This window comes from Bos indicus x Bos taurus, chromosome 6, assembly GCF_003369695.1.
Source record: "Bos indicus x Bos taurus breed Angus x Brahman F1 hybrid chromosome 6, Bos_hybrid_MaternalHap_v2.0, whole genome shotgun sequence".
In the NCBI taxonomy this organism is placed as follows: Eukaryota; Metazoa; Chordata; class Mammalia; order Artiodactyla; family Bovidae; genus Bos; species Bos indicus x Bos taurus.
The window spans coordinates 97,318,211-97,338,104 of NC_040081.1; the positions used below are offsets into that span (position 1 = coordinate 97,318,211).

Genomic DNA, 19,894 nt, shown 5'->3' on the forward strand with positions numbered 1-19,894 from the left:
TTCCTTTGTAAAATACTTGAGCTCAACAAAAAACAGGTGAAACGGGAAACTTGTCAGATAAAAGAAATAAAAAATAATCACCTTTATTGCTTTTTGCCTTTCATTTTCATGTTCCAAGTTATTATAACAATTAGTACAATTGCAGTTGTTGCAAAATTCACCATTTGCAAAGCAATCACAATATCTGGAATATAAAAATTAGCATAAGTCACATAAAAAGTCATTGTTTAAAGAAACACAAAGCTAGAAATTATCTTATTTAGTAACACTATACATGCAGTAAAGCATTTTAGAAATGTACTCTGAGCCACTTACTTACAGAGTTGACAACATACACTGATTGTCAACTACAAGACAGGGCTCAAAGGTAAAGCCCCCGACCTCTACAATTTTGGTTTATAGACTTAGTTCTAGTAGTAACAGCTGTCAACACAAGAGCTATGTGACTTTATGCACTCAAAAGTAAGTTATTTCAAAATCACAAAAAGGAAAAACATGGGCTAAATTCTATTAGTGGAACCTGCTCACTTGAACTACTGTCATGTTTCTTTGGATTCTAAACCCTCATAAGACCACTGCATTTTATTTAACTGTTTCATGTCCAATCTCTTAGTTCAGTACTAACAAGCAAATTAATCAGCAATTTAAAAGACTACTCAAGAGTACCATCTCACTTAGGAGACCAAACACAAAGGTCCTAGTAAGTTCAAACTGACTAGTAAGGACAGAGACCACGTCTGTCTCATGCTGCTGTACCTCCCCTGTGGCAGAGACCCTAAAACTGCTGCTCTCTTGCCAACTCAGAGTGTCTGTACACTATCGTACGTGTTCCAGCATTCACTTGTCTGTTTACTTAGGACTTACGAAATCGGTCTGTTAAGAATTTTGTTAGCTCCATTTATTTTTTAAAGCATTTTCAGTTGTATCAAATGAGGAAACAGTAGCAAAAAGACTTACAATTTCAAACACAGCGATTTCGTACAATTACAAGGCTTTCTGGGCCGACTAGCAGACTCTGATGGGATTATGCTATAGAGACACACACAAAAATACACATTTTAATTAATCGAAGGTAACTATGTAAAATTATAAAAGTGTCTAACCTGTAAATTCCTCCTAAAATAAAGTTTTAACAAATATATCCACCTCTAATAAAAGTTTGCTATGTTGTTCCATATACATTAAATTCAAAAAGCAAGTAGTAATGTGAAAAGAAAGGTAAAACCAAGATATGGACTAAAACAGAAAAGGAAGTTATCAACAGTTTCTAAAGAACAATCCACAAAAAGTACTCTCTTCTAAGAGAACTAAAGTTGAAATCTCCTAAACTCTTTTGAGATTCAATTATAAAATGTAGTAAGTAGAAAAGGGTGTGTGAGGTTGGAGTTCAGGAGGGGAGAGAAGGGGAAGATTGGTTCCATGTAACTTAAGCTTCTCAACCAATATTATAAAGACAGCAATTAATGGATTAAAAAAAAAAAAAAAACCTGCCAAAGCAAGGCTCTAAACAATAATTTAAAAACTAGGTAATATCATTTTTAAGACATATTCAGGAGGAGATAGAGAAAATAGACAGAAAATAACAAAACACCTGCGCTGAATTGGTGACTGGGAGTAAAAGATAATTTGGGAGTTCTCTGACTATTCCTGCAACTTTTCTGTTTAAAGTATTACAAAATAAAAAGTACTGCAGGGGCATGCTCACATGGCTTTGAGGGGAGAAAAATCAAATACATGTATTTTGAAATATGTATGGCTATTTCACGCAGCATTTAACCTGATGCAACAACTTAAAACATATTCAAATAACTCACTCACCCATTGAACGGAAGCCTTGCCTGGGTCTGGATACCAGGTGTTCCTGTCAAGTTGGAGTTGCTTGCTATAGACACATAGGAAGACTGCTGGAGCTACATATAAAGAAAGGTAATTTCAGACCCTGTTTACAAAAATGGACAATATTCCTAAATATAATGATGGGGAAGAAGCACAAAATCACCTCTTAAAATAGGAATAACAGAATGGAAAATTTCATACAAAAATACTTACTACCTCATGGAGCTCTTTTAAAGACCCAAAACTAATACCAGAGGTAAAAAACAATATGAACATTTTAAAGTACTACAGGGCACAAATGGGAGAAATTCTTTCACAGAGGAATAATCGTATCAAAATTAGAAAATTCTCAGTGAATGTCCTGAAAATACTATAGTAACATGTATCGGCAAGAAAAATGCAATGTGTCTACTTGCAAATAAACTGGGGTCATTTATCACAAGTTACAGAAATGAGAAGTTATATGCATAATAATTAAGTTTCTATTTCATACTCATTCTAAGAAAAGAGATGCTAATGATAAAAATACTGAACACTAATTTTTTCAACCAGTACCCAGATATTATACTCCAAAGTACATTTCTTTAAAGTACACAGAAAAATCTGCCTCTCTCTCTTATAATCTGAGTACATCAAAACTGAACAACAGCTTAGAAAAGTAAGCTGTTTACTTTAGAAGAGTAAAAGTGTTAACTGCTGTGTTATGTCTGACTCTTTGTGACCCTATGGACTGTAGCCCACCAGGTTCCTCCGTCCATGGAATTCTCCAGGCAAGAATACTGGACTGGGTTGCCACTCACTTCTCCAGAGGATCCTCCTAACCCAGGGATAGAACCTGAGTCTCCTCAACTGCAGGCAGGTTCTTTACCATCTGAGATACCAGGGATTGATTCTTACACGAGAAGGAAAACTTCTATCTGCTTCCTAGAAAGCAGCAGTCCTAATGAAAGCCAGCTGACTAGACAATGTGGCTCTGATGCCAAAGATAACCAGACGTCATCTACAGCTGTCACCTAAAGAGGACCAGGTCTGGACAGACAGCTACCAGATACGTCACCTGGAGACACATCTCACAGTTTACTTTCTAAGAACAAGTCAGTGGCATCTTATTCATTACAGTCACAGCCCTTTCTAAACTCACTGGGACGGCTCATCTTGACTCAACCTACTTTCTCTTGTATCTACATGATCTCGCCCTCCCACCAAACTGTTCTCAGCTCCAAACTTGTATACAAATCAGGAGCTTGTATACCAGACTTGTGTTGTACATATCTAAATGCTAAAGATATATAAAAATAAACTTGGAAATTTTTATTAACATGTCAAGGTTTTGGGAAGAGTCTTCAACACTGAGTTACATGTTTTTGAGTAGTTTTAGAATGTGACAATGCTAGACATCTTAGACCTGATTAACCTTTCCAAGGAGACTTCCCAGGTGGCACAGGGGTAAAGAACCTGCCTGCCAATGCAGGAGATGTGGGTTCAATCCCTGGGTTGAGAAGATCCCGTGTAGTAGGAAATGACAATCCACTCCAGTATTCTCACCTGGAGAATCCCATGGACAGGGAAGCCTGGAGGGCTACAGTCCATGGGGTCGCAAATAGTCGACTGAGCACACATGCACACATAAGCTTTTTGAAATGCAGTGACTGGATTTTCTGCCCATACCTGAGTCACGTACTGAGCAGGAAGCACTGCGTAGCCCACATTCCCTGTTCCTGGAGCTGGTGCCAGCACAGTGCCTGGTGGCAGGTTCGTGAGGTTTGGCTGGATTTGTGGCAGTGGGGTGGCAGGCATGATGAGCCGCTGCTGTGGCTGGCTGGTGGTGACTATCTGAGAAGTTGGATTGATCGGTTTTGGAACAACCTACAAAGAAAGGCAGTGTATCAGGAACCACAAAAATAAATTTCATAGCTTCTCAATTCAGTTGAAATCTCTTAGACTTAGGGGATTAAAAGGTCCAAACCATTATACAGAAATAAGCTACAAGGGTATATTGTACAACACAGGGAATATACCCAACATTTTATAGTAACTAGAAATGGAGTATACTATTACAAACTGTGAATCACTATACTGTATACCTGTTAACATATAATATTGTATATCAACTCTGCTTTAATAAAAATACATAAATAAATCTTTTCTTAACTTTCAATTCTAGAGGTAACCTTCTGTTTGGGAGAGACTGAGAGAAGTGGCGTGACACTCACTTGTTTGACTGTCTGCGCTGAGACGAGTGGGACGGACATCCGCACTGGGGTGGTGTTAACAACAACTGGTTTAGCTTTGTAAAAAGGAGGGAGGAAAAGGACAGTTTATTTACAGAAAATAGTTGTTTAAAACATTTAAGACACTTAGTTCCTTCAGAATATCCTCATGAAAAAGCTTAAATAATTCCACTGGTTTCCTATTTGGAAGAATCTTTAACCAAGAGAGTTATTTTCAAAATTCTTTAACCCATGTACTGGGGAACTTACATCTAAGATAGCTCTAGTCTGCCTGCTTTATGAGGGATTGTCTGTCGTTTAAGATATTCTGAAAATATTTCAGCCTGTATTCAGAGGCTATGTAGATTCACTACTAAATCCAGTCAGATGAAATGATGCATAAATTAAAAACTGCCATTCGGGAGCGTGGGTTACCATGCTGTTCTATCTATTTCTATCTCTGTGTTTATATTCAAGCCAGAGAAAATATCATTCTTGTACAATTCATTATTTACAGAGTACTACTAAAAGGCAGTATAGCAGGAAGGTTAATAATATCATCCCCTTAGTTCAACTACACTTCAGTAAAAAAATAATTTAAAAAAGTGAACACAGTCTCCTAAGTCATAAGTCAAGATTGGGGGGTTCAAACCCCAATCCTGCTGCTTTCTCACTACTTAAGTTCTCTTTCCTGTATCCTTGCCTGCAGTGTAGGGTAGTATCTCCTTTACAGGGTAAGAGGATTAAATATGTTAATTCATGAAAATTTATTAGAACAGTGCTCAACAAACATCAAGTGCTCAATACATGTTAGTAGCCATTATTGTTACTGGTGTCGTTAAAACCCTTGTTACTACACAAATGTCATTGTGGACAGTGTTCCAGGGAAACTACAGTACAAGACACTTGCTCAAAGAGATTATTACATTCAAGCAGAACAGATTAGACAAGTACTCAAATAAAATAAAAATTAATTTTAAAAAAGAGACAGCACCATGGGAGTCCAGAGGAGACGGAACATACATATGCCTGGCAGGGGATGGGAACAGGAGGAGCTGCATCCTATGAAGGACAGAGCCTGAGATGGGTCCTGACCGTCGGCCAGGCTGCAGGGAGGGCACACAGACTGGAGGACGGAGGCTGAGATGGGTCCTGACCAATGGCCAGGCTGTAAGGAGGGCATGCAGACTGGAGGACGGAACCTGAGATGGGTCCTGACCGAAGGCCAGGCTGCAGGGCGGGCACGAAGACTGGAGGAGGGAGGTCACCGCAGAGGCAGAGCCTGACAAGTGGGGAGCCTGATGCTGGAAAGCTTCACATTTGAAGCTTCTCTTCACAAAATGCTTGGAAACAGACAAGTCTGGCTGGGACTGGGGGTTAAAAGTAGGTTGCTGCTGCTGCTGCTAAGTCGCTTCAGTTATGTCAGACTCTGTGCAACCCCCGAGATGGCAGCCCACCAGGCTCCCCTGTCCCTGGGACTCTCCAGGCAAGAACACTGGAGTGGGTTGCCATTTCCTTCTAAAAGTAGTCTAGTGCTGGCAAAAAAAAAAAAAGGCACCTGACTCTGGCTGTTTTGTTGAAGGTTTTGAATGTCAGGGCACAGATCTATATACGTCATCTGTATTTTTAATTCAGTAGGCAATCAGAAGTTTCTGAGCATTGTGATGTAAAGAAACACTACTGGAAGAGCACAAAGGGAAGCTGTTCATGGCAGCAGCATGTAAAACCCAACAGAGCTGTGAGGAACAAAGGAAGTTAGACGAGTACAGAACCTGAGAGCCTGACCTGGGGTGATGGCACTGGGAATGGAAAGGAGGGAAGAGCTGAAAAGTCAGGGTGGCAGGGAAAGGATGGAGAGAGGTGTAAGCACAAGGGAAGAAGAGTCAGCCGTCCTGGAACCCTCAAGTGAAAGGGAAAATGGTGGCCATTAGCACGAAACATTCAAGGATGCGCTGACCGGAAGGGAAGATGAAAGCCGACATGGAGCAGTGGCGTGAGATGATGAAATTCAGGAGACAGGCTGGCCCTAGACCTGTATGTTTGGATCAGAAGGCGCACAAGTTCCAATCAAGCCTGCTGCCACTCCCACAGTCTACAGGAGGGACCTGAGAAGACATCCTTCAGGTCTTACTTACACCAAAGACCTAGGGCCTGCGATGAGAGAGGCTGAGATAATAAACTGCTGTGGACACTGAGACAAACTGTTCTGAACAGTAAAGAACAGACTTCCTTGAACAGAAAGGCTGTTAACAATGTTAAGAGGGTTTTCTTTGTTTTTGTCTTTTTTACTTTTGGTCGGGATGGAAGGGTTGATGGCTGAAGACAAAAGTTGAGAGCCCTGGAAGAACACGAGACGAGAGAGAGTACTCTGATCTGAAAGGGCGCAGGCCTCCTCAGCAAGGTAACAAACTAGGGAGGAGGGGGGAGGTGGAAAAGGGAGAGACCTCCAGAAAGAGTGCGCGGTCAGTGCCGGGGGGCTGCGCTGTCTCTGAATATACTAAACATCACTAAACTGCCCCGTGTTTAACATAAGGATCAATCCTATGGTAGATCTGAATTGTATCTCGAAAAAGTTGCTATATGAAAAAAGTGTACGACCATGAATTACAGGAGCAGTGACACCTGACACCCGAATTGAAACTGTTTCCTATTCTGATTTGATTTTAATACAGGTTAGACTGGTCTCAGCGATACTATGAAGAATTAAAAGATGAATTAAAAAGAAATTAAAAGCCTGAATTCATGCCTGGGACATTGAAGAGGGGGCTCTCTACACCACCTGTTCCTTGAAAAGGCGACGCTGGTCACTGCTCCATGAGTGTGCCAGCAGTGATTTGGGGGCAAGTGCACAGAAATGCAGGAACTTTCCTGGTGGGCTGTGAGATGACGGGGAAGGAGTGTGCATCTTGCCCTTATTCACTTCCCACAGGAGACGTGAGTGGATCTCATTTGGATTAGGACAGCGGGAGTGTCCCCACGTGTGCACACACACATGCATGCACACACTAGCATGCACACATGTACACACACACAGCTGGAAAACGTGGGATCTCTAGGTTTACATTAGCTTGGCATCTGCATGCTGGGTTTTGACTGAAAATCTGGAGAATGGAGAAAACAGAAAACATAGTGGCCAGAAAAAAAGAACATGATCAAATATACACGGTGGGGATGGTCATACTGACGTCACACGTCTTAGTCAACAGTCGAGGTTTCTCCTCCTCAACTTTTGAGCTTGGTCCCACATTATCCCTACTGCAGCTTCCACAGAAGTTGGCATAATCTTTAATGTTTTGGTCTTCAATAGGAATTCTGAAGAATCCTTTTAAAATAGTCTCCTTCAAAACTTCAGAAACCATACCTGCTTTGAGGGCTTTTAGTTTCTTAAGTTGATTTCCTCCCTCACCAAGACTGTAGATTATATTTTAAAGAGGTTAATTAACCAAGCAATCTTCTGGGTCCTTCTATTGTGCTATCTGCCATCCAGCCAGCAATTAACACGGCAGAACCTTTGACTACTGGTATGGCTTTGATGGGAAAATGAACAAGATGAGCCCAGTTCCCTTTGGCTTTTAAGTAAATCCCTCATAGGGAATCCAGCCTTTAGAAAGATTTTAGCATGTTTCAAGAACTGGAGTAACTATTTAGTATATCTCTAACGAAAACAGAGGCATTAATTCGTTATTCCTATGAAATAATATCTTTTACATACACCCAGATCTTCCATGGGATAGGAGAGAAAGACAAAAAGAGGAAAACTGGGTGAACAGAAGGGAAACATCATGGGTGGCATATGTATGCAAGTAGTGGGGAAGAGGGAATAGACAGATGTGAAGGACATGGGGGGAGGGGACAGAGAGAGAAACTGAAGGTAAGCAAAAAAGGAAGCTGTGGGGAAGGAGGAGGGGTGCGGAACCGCAAGGAGGCAAAGAACAGAGAAGCAGAGGGAAGCAGAGAGACAGATGTAGGTGGGGAAAGAAGGAACCAGTACACACACCAGAATTATGAAACACCCAACTCATTCCTCTACTCTTCCTAGATCTTCAGCTTCCTCTTCTGCTCACAACAAAGACTTATTCTCGATGACGAATCAATCAGTGTTAAGTCACACTAGAAGTGGAAGCTCAGCATATTTGCATACATACAAACACACAAACATAAAATATAACCAACTGTATCTAGTGACTGCTTTATATCGTTATGATATCTAAGAAAAGTGTAGCACTGAGCAGCACTTCCTAAGTAATGAGAGAATATAAACTTGACTCCTTTAGTCACCAGTACATGCAAATGTCATTTTTCCTCTCATTAAGAACACTATAATTATAGAAGACTTTCTTTCATAATCAGTTTAAAGAGAGAACAGAAAACATAATTACTTGAGGTGTCTAATTTTAATAGAATACACACCGAAATACTATTTCCCTAATGCATCTTCCATTTTCTCCCATCAGTAATTTATAAAACAAGTTTTTTCTTCCACTTTCCCTTAGACTTACATGAACGAGCTATTAGCAATGGACAGCTCCAACCCTCTGATCCCTTAATAAAAATGAAGGAGCAAACAAATGGTCTTTAATCCGTCTAGCTACATCCAATAAACAACACATCATTCACCTGCCATTTGACACTGATGGAATATGCAGTGATCTTCCAAGGAAAAAAATTAGACCCTAAATATAAGCTGTCCTGATCCTTTCAGTTTCAATTTCTTAACAAGTAGATAAATGTGGATAAAGGTTATATGTGTGAATCTGTGTATGTACATCAGGCAGCTGGAAGGATTAAGTACAAACAGAAGTAGGACTACTAACAGGAATACTTGCCAGGAAAAACACAATTGAGCAAAATAACATTTTAACTGATTTTCATTATCAATTCAAAGTACATAAAGGATGAAGTACATACTAATCATTTATACCTTGCCTACTGGTCATTTCAACTGACCCCAAACCCTGTGTAGACAGCTTTGTCATTTAGTAAAAAAGATTATAAATAATTGGGTTCCCTTTAAATCAATCCCACTGGCATAATGGTAGGTTTTTAAATCAGCAATCAAATGGCTACCCACAAACTGATAAATAATCATCTGGTATTACAGCACACTATGTATCAGTTTCTAGCAGAACAAAATACTATAGTTATATACAACTGGGATATATTCTATTTCACTGCCTTCTGCAACAGCTGCTGATTCAAACTCTCAGCTGAAATGCCTGCTTAATCAGGATTTCAGCAAGAAAAGGATCACTTCCTATGATAAGGTTTAAAACATTCATTAGTGTTTTTTAAAAAAAACGGTTACCAACCTTGCTGGAGAGGCTGAGTGTTTGTACTGGGATTCTGACTAACTGGCTGGGTTGAGCTACTGGCTGTTGTGGCAGTAACAAGTCGGACATAATGAAACTTGCTTCCAGGCACTTGAATCTGCTGGACATTGGGAGCAGTTGCCAGAGGAATAATTGTCTTAAATTGTGATGTGCTCACGCCTCCAACAGTGATGGTCTGCACAGTTGATTTCACTGCCTATTAAACAATACAACATGGCTATCATTAATCTGGGATTTCACTTTCCTACCCCTTGGCACTTATGACAATTGCTCAGTAAAAGAGTATGTTCCTGAATTGCATCAACAGCTGTTGAAAGGAATGACCTGTTCAAAGAGAAATGAATAGTAATGAAAACACCAGTGTAACCAAAATCAGTGAGTTCTACCTTCCATCTCTAGTAGTTAACTTCCTTGACAGTCTAGGTCAGATGACTTGCTATGAAGAAACTACTGTGTAAATTACAAGCACTCATACAGTTTTGTTAATATCAGGTAAAATTTGTAAGAAAAAGATTATTTTAAAACTTACAGAAATAAGCCTCATTTTCAACACAGACAAAAAAAGGACACAGATATTTGGTTTTATTGCTACCCACCAAATTAACTATGGCAAATTTCATATTCACATGTCCTAAAGGAGAAAGAAATCAAAAGAAAAGCCTTCATTAAATCTAGCCAATTCTGGAAGGCATATATATATATAAAACATCCCACAGATACAACTGTACCCACTAGCCTATGGGCAGAAGGCCAAACTCAGTCCAAAATTACAACTATATTTTGGTTGGTCTAGGGAAACTAATTTTAGATGATTCAGATCTAAGTCAATATAATCATTTAAAATCCTTTCCTTCAGTCCAACAAAAAAGCAATGTGACTCTCCAAAAAGCTAAATGAAACATCAAAGGCAGAAAAGAACAAAAGTCTTTTAAGATGTCTCCAATTAATGTTTAACCAATGTACAACAGGCTGTCATACAAAGAAAGGGTCCAGACAAAATTCTCTAACTAGTTCTATGGTACTATTTGATAAGAATTACACCCCCACCTATTCTTCAAACAGCCCTCATGCTAAAAGACAGGTGACATGAGGGAGGTAGCCCAAATTCATTCTATGGATAACAATTCATGAGAGAATAGTTCTGAAGAATTTGACCATTTTCATAAAAGTACAGGGAAAAAGGAAGAGTGTCACTTTAGTTTGGCAACTCTCCAAGTAGTAGTCAAAGTACATTACTTCAGCATAAAATAATTCACAATTATCACTAGGCAGAGGCACCACAAAGCAGATTTAAAATAAAGATAAAACAGGTTGATGGTCAGTGAGTTAAATGAAAATATAAAGCTTAAAAAAATGTATACATATGGAAGCTACTTAAGAGTCAAGCAACCTATGAGTCAGGTGTATAATGATGCAAGAGACATTATCTTTGGGACATCAACTCTAAAGGGAAAAAGAATATTATTTTAAGAAACAAGGCAGGGGAAAGAGGGGGAGGATAGATAAACTATGGATTTGGGATTAACAAATACATGTTACTCTATATGAAATGAACAACAAAGACCTACTGTATAGCACAGGGGACTATATTCAATATCTGACAATAACTCATCAGGGAAGATGATCTGAAAAAGAATAGATACATACATGTATAACTGACTCACTTTGTTGTACACTTGAAACTAACACAACACTGTAAGTGAACTATATTTCAATTAATATTCATCTTTAATAAAAAAGAAAAATTTTGTTACAGAAACAAGGTGCTTCAGATATAGTAATTAAATTTACTGCATACTTAATACACACAGAGGGCAGTGCTTCTGAAAACACTAAGATTATCGAATTTGAATCTAACAATCACATTAGGAGCTAGGTACAGCAAGCCGCAAATATGGGGGCTGGTTTAGATAAGTTTGCACAGTATACTGTGTTTCCAACTCTACTTTCAATTTTTTTTTTTTTTCTTTTGGCTCACCACGCAGCTTTCAAGATCTTGGTTCCCTGACCAAGGATCGAACTTGGGCCATGGCAGTGAAAACGCTGAATCCTAACCACTTCACTGCCAGAGAATTCTCTCAATTTCTCTAAACTTCACACTACAACTCTTACATGCTGTATATAACTGGGTCTCTGAGGACAAAATCAGATCTGACTATATTTTTTATCAGTATACATCTATTTACATCTAACAGTTAAATAACTATGTGGATTTAAATCTACCATTGAACTAATCCCTATCTGAACATCCTGTCCTCTTCTGTCCCTTTTCCTCTCTTTTTTTGCCTGCTTTAGGGTTAAATGTTTTATTATTTATTTCCCCCATGGTAGTTTGTTATTTATATATAGTTACTATTTTTATATAGTATTACTCTAGAGACTACAATGTTCAATGTTGGAATTAAATCAGTACTTTAAATATCACCCAGACAACGGAAGAACCACAGAACACTAACATCATTTATTCCTGCCCCATCTTTGTGTTACAAAAATATGTAAATATTTTTAAATTCTCCATTTAATTGAAACTCTGTAAGATATTAATTTAAATATACCCACAAATGTACCCTTTCCATCCTTTCTATACTCTTTCTCTGCTTCCATTTGGGATTGTTTTCCTTCTGCCTAAAGAACTCACTTTAGGATTTCCTTAAGTACTGGTCTGCTGAGAAATTCTCTACCCTTTGTTTCTCAAAAAATATTTAATCCTTTTTGTTTAATCTGTATCTCTTTTGCTGACAAACTCATCTACTGAATTCTTAATCTGTTTTAAGCTTTCAGTGTGAAAATACTCATCTGATCCTTTTTATAGCTTTTAATTCCCTGCTGGAGTTCTTTGTCTTGTTAAATTGTTGTTCAGTCACAAAGTCGTGTCTAACTCTTTGCAACCCCATGGGCTGCAGCACACCAGGTTTCCTGTCCTTCACTGTCTCCTGGAGTTTCTTCAAACTCATGTCCATTGAGTCAGTGATGCCATCCAACCACCTCATCTCCTGTTGCCCCCTTCTCCTCCTGCCTTCAGTCTTTCCCAGCATCAGGGTCACCTCCAATGAGTCGGTTCTTTGCATCAGGTGGCCAAAGAACTGGAGCTTGAGCTTCAGTGTGTCCTTCCAATGAATGTTCAGGGTTGATTTCCTTTAAGACTGACTGGTTTGATCTCCCTGCTTGTCCAAAGGACTCTCAAGACTTTTCTCTAGCATCCCAGTTTGAGAGTGTCAATTCTTCGGAACTCAGCCTTCTCTGTGGTCCAACTCTAACACCCACACATGACTAATGGAAAAACCACAGCTTTTGACTACACAGACCTTGTTGGCAATGTGATGTCTCTGGTTTTTAATATGCTGTCTAGGTTTGTCATAGCTTTTAAATTCCTGAATATATTAGTTATTTAAAAAGCCAATCTGATAATTATACTACCTATACCCGTTCTGAATACTTTGGTTGCCTGATACGCTTAATGATTTTTGACTGAGTACCAGGCACTGTTTATGAAAAATTAAGTAAATAATTTGAGGCTCAGAATGTTTTTGTTTTCCTCCAGAAAGCATTCAAGTCAGCTTCTGGCAGGCAGTTAAGAGTAGGGGCAGGTTCACTCCTCCCCCGATTAGGACTCCAGGCTTTACCTAGCTTCCTTCTCCTTTTGGGGGCCTGAACCCAAAGTTTTGTCCTTGAGGCCTGTAAGACTGAAGGTCTGTTCAGCTCCTCAACTTTCTGGGACCACTTTGCGCTTTTCTTCTCAGTCTCTCAGCCACACCTCACAAATGCCCTAAGACAAAGGGTCACACTGAACACCAGGCGACTTCTCTAGGCTTCCCTTGACTTCAAGATGGTGACCTATAAGGTTCTGGGTCCCTTGGTGGGTCTCCAATGCTTTCAAACGAATTTTACAAATACGTTTTCTTTTTAGTTGTTCTTGGTGGGATGGTTGGTCTTCACAAGCTAGTTTCGTATAGTCAAAAACAGAACATCCAGACTGAGTTTTAATCTTGGTTCCAACAGTACCTAGGTGAGTGACCTTATGCAAGTAACTTAGCTTCTCTGAGCTAAGTTTCCTTATTTGAAAATCTGAAAATGGCACCTTTCACATAGGATTGTTATAAGAATTAACTGAGTTAAATTATATGAGGTACAAACAGTAACTAATCACATATTATTGATATAACACTAAAAAAATGTGAACTGCTATTTGTATTATCATTATGCCCATTATAGATGGAGAAACTGAAGCTCAGATAGATTTAGTTAACTTCCCCAAGTTCACATAGCTAAGAGCAGCTGAGTTAGGGTTTGAACCAGAGCCAACTCTGAAGCCCATTTTCTTAAGTTAAGACATTGTAATGCCTCCTACTGTAGACATTTGGACTTCCCTGGTGGCTCAGATGGTGAGGAATCCACCTGCAATGTGGGAGACCAGGGTTAGATCACTGGGTCGGGAAGATCCTCTGGAGAAGGAAATGGCAATTCACTCCAGTATTCTTGCCTGGAGAATCACATGCACAGAGGAGGAGCCTGGCAGGCTACAGTCCATGCAGACTGTAAGTCAGACATGACTTAGCAACTAAACCACCACCACAGAATACTGAATAGAAGTATAAATAGCATTTTAAAAAACTTTTTAATTTTGAAATAATTTTAGATTTCACAAGAAATTACAAAACTAATACAAACTTCCCATATGCACTTTCCCCTCTCCCCAAAAAATCATCTCATATAACCATAGGACGTTATTAAAACCAGGAAATGGACATTTGGTATAATGCTATCAACTAAACCACAGACCAGACCGTACTCAGATTTCATCAGTTTTTATGCACTTTTGTGTATGTACACTAAAGACTGTATAAATTCATGTAACCTACATCACCATCAAGATACAAAATTCTTCCATTACCACCAATAGACTCTACTGCACTTCCCTCTATAGTCACAACCCTAATTCTTGGCAACCACTGAGTAAACTGCATTTTTTAACACCTAAAATAACCTAAGTAACATACCAAAGCTACTAATTTTGTAAAAGACAAAAGCATTTGAATACTACACTTAACTGCTTTAAGAATTCACAAATTGGTACCTTCCTTGGAGAAGCCTGAGAAACTTCATGTGAAGGCATGTCTCGCTGAACATACCACATCAGCAGAAAAATAGTTCACATGCATTCAGTAAAAATCTTCAGTTATTGTTATTCCTGATTAACCCCACTGACAGTTGGGTTAAAAAGAGAATAATTTATATTCAAACTAGCTACATTTAACATGCATCAGTGGTTGTCCTGAAAAACATGGACTTGATTTTTTTGTACTATTTTTAAGCCATTTTTACTTAAATATCAAGGTAATAATTATACAGGGATATACTTCTTTATTGTTTTCTAATTAGCAAATACCACAAGTCCTTGCTTAATTGAAGATTTTCCTTAAAGGGGGAAAAAAAGGAATAATAAAATACTCTTCTTGTTCTATAAATGAGGATTCTTATTTAGTGAAGTTGGAGATAGACAGAGGGCTCAATCAATATCCAAACCCTGAATTTGTGGGGTTCCATATAAATATGTTGGCTTTTTTTTGAGGGGGAGGAGTATACTTTAAAATTTGATTCTGTTTGTAAACACAGCTTAGAAACAAATGTTTGGACATATGAGTTTTGGTTCCAGTTTGTCTCAATCTTGTGCATACTCTGTCAAGCAACCTAATGCTTCTTTATAACTTTGTCTCTATCTGTGCAGGGTAGAATGTTACCACTGAATGAAATTCTTATACTGCTTTGGGACACCTACACAAATCTCCTTGTTTTGAACAGATATTAAGATACTATTTGTTTAATCTACTGCAAAATCAGAATAATAACTTTCCTCAATGCTGGTTGGGTACCACTTACTAAAGTTTGTTCTTTAAACTTGTTGTTCTTTAAAGCTTGTTCTTTAACATAAGCTCTTCAAGATCAGGTAGTACATAAAACAATCTACTTTTATCACATTAATTATGAAGCCCTGAGGTAAACAAAGTTAGACAAAGCCCTTTGCTATGGGAATTCTTAGAGTCTTTAATATGCCAACGAGCATGACAGATCTCCTAGATGGGTATGGTGTATGTTTCCCAAACTTATTTAAAAACTGCCAAGACCAATGTCAAGGACCGTACCACCTCCTATGTCTTCTTCTAGGAGTTTTATACTTTCAGGTCTTACATACAAGTCTTTAATCCACTTTGAGTTAAATTTTGTGTGTGGTACAAGAGAGTGGTTCAGTTTCATTCTTTTGCATGTAGCTGTCAGGTTTCCCAATATCCACCGTATATTCTTGGCTCCTTTCTTACAAATTAATTGATTACAAATTAATTGATCACATACACATGAGTTTATCTCTGGGCTCTCTATTGTGTTCCACTGATCAATTTTTCTGTGTTTATACCAATACCACACTGTTTTGACTATTACAGTTTTATAATATAGTTTGAAATTAGGAATTTATAGGGTTCCATCTTAATATGCTTTTCAGAAATTTGTGACAGAATGTTTATAGACCTTATCATCATGGAAAAACTATGTTTATATTATCCTAATTTCCAAACTTAAGGTTACTAAAATAAACCTACCAATTTGAAAGCTTTAAAATGCTTTCAAGCTATAAGAAACAAATGAGAAAATGAGAAAAGATAGATATTATAAATATTACATGACTAAAGACAGAGTCAAACCTTGGAATGGATACTAGAACTTTTGGCACTAATGTACTGACTGGTGAAATATTACAAAAAAGATGTAAGGTGTTCATTTGCCAGTTTTTCATGGATATTAACCTAATTTATGCTTTATTCACAGTTACAGTGACAAAGATAAGTAATTTAAATGTAATGTGTTAGAATCTATGGGAGCATTCAAGGAAAGGGTCAAATGACCATATCAGGCAAGTTTAGACAATGTGATTTAGGAGGCAGCAGTCTTATAAAAACCAGAAAGCAGGGAATCCCCTCGTGGTTCAGTGTTTAGGACTCCGTGCTTCCACCCTAGGTGTAGCAGCTATTTTTAAATTTTATGCCTCAAAAGACACTGTCAACAGAGTAAAATGGTAACTCACAAAACAGCAGAAAATTTGCAAATCATATGTCTAGTGGGGGGGGGGTTGAGATCCAAAATATATAGGGAACTTCTAAAATTCAAACAAACCAATTAAAAAATGGGCCAAGAATTTGAACATATATTTCTGCAAAGTATCATCACCTGGTAGTTCAGATGGTAAAGAATCTGCCTGCAGTGCAGGAAACCTGGGTTCGATCCCTGGACAGGAAGATCCCCTGGAGAAGGAAATGACAAACCACTCCAGTATTTCTGCCTGGAAAATCCCATGGACAGAGGAGCCTGGTAGGCTACAGTCCTTGGGATCACAAGAGTTGGACACAACTTAGTGACTAAACCATCAGGGCATCATCAATTCAATGGACATGAGTTTCAGCAAACTCCAGGATGAAGTTGCAAAGAGCTGGACACAACTGAGTGACTGGACAACAAAGAAGATATACAATGACCAATAAATACATGAAAAAATACTCGAACATCATTAATCATTAGTGAAAGATGAAAACTACAATGACATACCACCTCACATACACTAGGATGGCTACTATCAGAAAAACAGTGTTGGCAAGAACACAAAGACATGAGAACCCTTGTGCATTGTTGGTGGGAATGTAAAATAGTACAGTTATTGTGATTCCTCAAAAAATTAAATATAGCATTACCATATGATCCAGAAATTCAGCTTCTGGGTATAGACTCCAAAGAACTGAAAGCAGTGCATCAACATGAATTCGCCGTAGGTATACATATGTCCCCTTCTCTTGAACCTCCCTCCCAGCTCCCACCCCTCCTACCCCTCTGGGGGTAGAGCCCCTGTCTGAGTTCCCTGAGCTATACAGCAAATTTCCATTGGCTATCTAGTTTACATATGGTAGTGTATATGCTTCCATGCTTCTTTCTCTATTTGTCTCACCCTCTCCTTCTCCCCCATGTCCACAGCTCTCTTCTCTATGTCTGCATCTCCACTGAAAGTGAAAGTCTCTCAGTCATGTCTGACTCTTTGCAACCCAATGGACTATACAGTCCATGGAATTCTCCAGGTCAGAATACTGGAGTGGGTATTCTTTTCAACCCAGGGATCGAACCCAGGTCTTCTGCATTGCAGGTAGATTCTTTACCAGCTGAGCCACAAGAGAAGCCCAAGAATTCTACAGTGGATAGCCTATCCCTTCTCTAGCAGATCTTCCCAACCCAGGAATCGAACCAGGGTCTCCTGTATTGCAGGCGGATTCTTTACCAGCTGAGCTACCAGGGAATTATATATAATTATAGTTATGCTGCCCTGCAAATAGATTCATCAGTACCATCTTTCTAGATTCCATATATTCACATTAATATATGATACTTGTTTTTCTTTTTTTTACTTCATTCTGTATAATAGGCTCTAGGTTCATATACCTCATTAGAAATGACTCAATTATCCTTCAATTAAAAATAATTTTTTAAAAAAATTCAATAAAAAAGGACCACATTATTAGAGAGATTTTAAAGAAATGAATTCAAAGCAGGGTCTCCAAGAGATATTTGTACACCTAATGTTCATAGTAACGTTAATCATAAGAGCTAATATATAGAAACAATCCAAGTGTCCATCCACAAATGAATATACATACAATGGAGCATTAATCATCTAGCCTTAAAAAGGCAGGAAATTCTGATTGGTGAACCTTGAGGACACTATGCTAAGCGAAATAAGCCAATAACGAGTAAAGGACAAATAATCTATAATCTCAGTTTTATGAAGTAGAGTAGCCAAAATCCCAGTGACAGAAAATAGATTAGTGGCTGTCAAGGGCTAGGGAGAGGGGAGAATGGGCACAGAGCCTGAGTTTTCCAAGACGGAAAGTGCTCTGGAGATGGATGGTGGAGAAGACTGCACAACAATATGAATGCACTTAATACCACTGACCTGAACACTTAAACATGTATACAAAGATGGCAAATTTCATGCTGTGTGTATTTTACCACAATATAAAAATTAGATGCCCATCCTGCAAGATGTGTTATATAAATCAGTCAGGATCAAACTGGTAGACAGGTGAATATAAATTTAACCATTCCATCATGCTTAAAAAACAAGAATAAATCTATTTGTTCTTGTGCTTAATTTGTAATAAAATATTATATGCAAAATAATTACATAAAAACAGATAATAATTTTTTAATGGATAAATAAAATACTGGGAGTAAGGAAGACTTCCCTAAGCATAGATCAAAAACTCAAAATTCACAACTTAAGACACTATTTTGAAAAATTTAATGTGCAAAATATCTGGCAAGAATACAAAGATGAAACCAACTGAGAAAAAGGTTTGTAACCACACTGATAACAAAGGAGTACTTTACATAACATGCTATGAGCTTGTTTTAGTTTGCAAACAAACAAAAAAGACAAACCACCCAAAGAGCATCAGAGTTCAGAGGAAGAGTCCAGAAGACACACAAATATGAAGAATTTTTAAAATATAAATGTTTGAAATCTTTAAATCAGTTATGCTGGCAAACTAAAAATGACTGATAAACAAGAGAGCACAGAAGTAGATCCATACAAACAGAGCAACTGACCTCTGGATAAGGAACAAAGGCGATTCAACGGAGAAAGGTTATTTTCAACAAATGATGCTGGGACAACAGGGCATCCACACACAAAAAGTGACTTTCAATACAGATCTGACATTTTTCACATATGATCACAGACCTAAAAACTATAAAACTAAACGACAAAGCTCATGGAAGATAACAGCAGAAAAGTTAGGTTACCCTGGGTTTGGTGATGACTTTTTTAGATACAATACCAAAAGTACAATCCATGAAAGAAAAAACTGAAGGGTCAAACTTCATTAAAACTGAAAACTTCTGCTCTGTAAAAGACACTGTTAAAAAAAATTAAAAGACAAGCCGAAGACTGGAAGAAAATACCTGCAAAACATATGCTAATGTCTAAAGATACAGGAGTCATCTGAGTTATATTCCAGAAATTCTCAAAATTAAATGGTACCATAGCGATGCAACCAGCAAACTCCAGGCTATGAAAAATATAGGATGTAAACAACTAGATTTTTTTTTTAAAGGGCAAGAGGAAAAAAGGAAGAGGAGGAAAGTAAGGGAAATAGCATTCACTCACAAACTTTTCTGAATCCCAAGTTCAAGCACAGTGTAAAAATTTAGGTGCCTAGGGAAATGTGAATTAACTAGGTATTTAATGGCATTAATGGAATGTGAATAAGTTAAAAGAAAAAGTGTCCCTATCTTTTACATACATAACAAAATACCTACAGATAAAATGACATGATTTACTTTTTTAAAAAGTGGGAAGTGTTACAGATGATAACACAATAGTGGATAATTCCAAAGTTGGATGAAGGGTACACAGGGGTTAATTATACTATTCTAACTTTTTAGCATATTATAAATTTCTATATTAAAAAAGTTTTTAATAATAGT

The 19,894-nt window shown here is 38.0% G+C and overlaps 1 protein-coding gene across 1 annotated transcript in view; it reads right to left on the reverse strand.

Moving 5' to 3' along the window:
* LIN54 (lin-54 DREAM MuvB core complex component) overlaps positions 1 to 19,894 on the reverse strand; it is a 63,902-nt gene that overhangs the window by 7,327 nt on the left and 36,681 nt on the right. Inside the window, 6 exon segments of the mRNA XM_027544912.1 lie at positions 82 to 184; positions 958 to 1,029; positions 1,819 to 1,910; positions 3,505 to 3,702; positions 4,050 to 4,123; positions 9,356 to 9,572. Of these exon segments, the coding sequence (XP_027400713.1) occupies positions 82 to 184; positions 958 to 1,029; positions 1,819 to 1,910; positions 3,505 to 3,702; positions 4,050 to 4,123; positions 9,356 to 9,572 (756 nt within the window).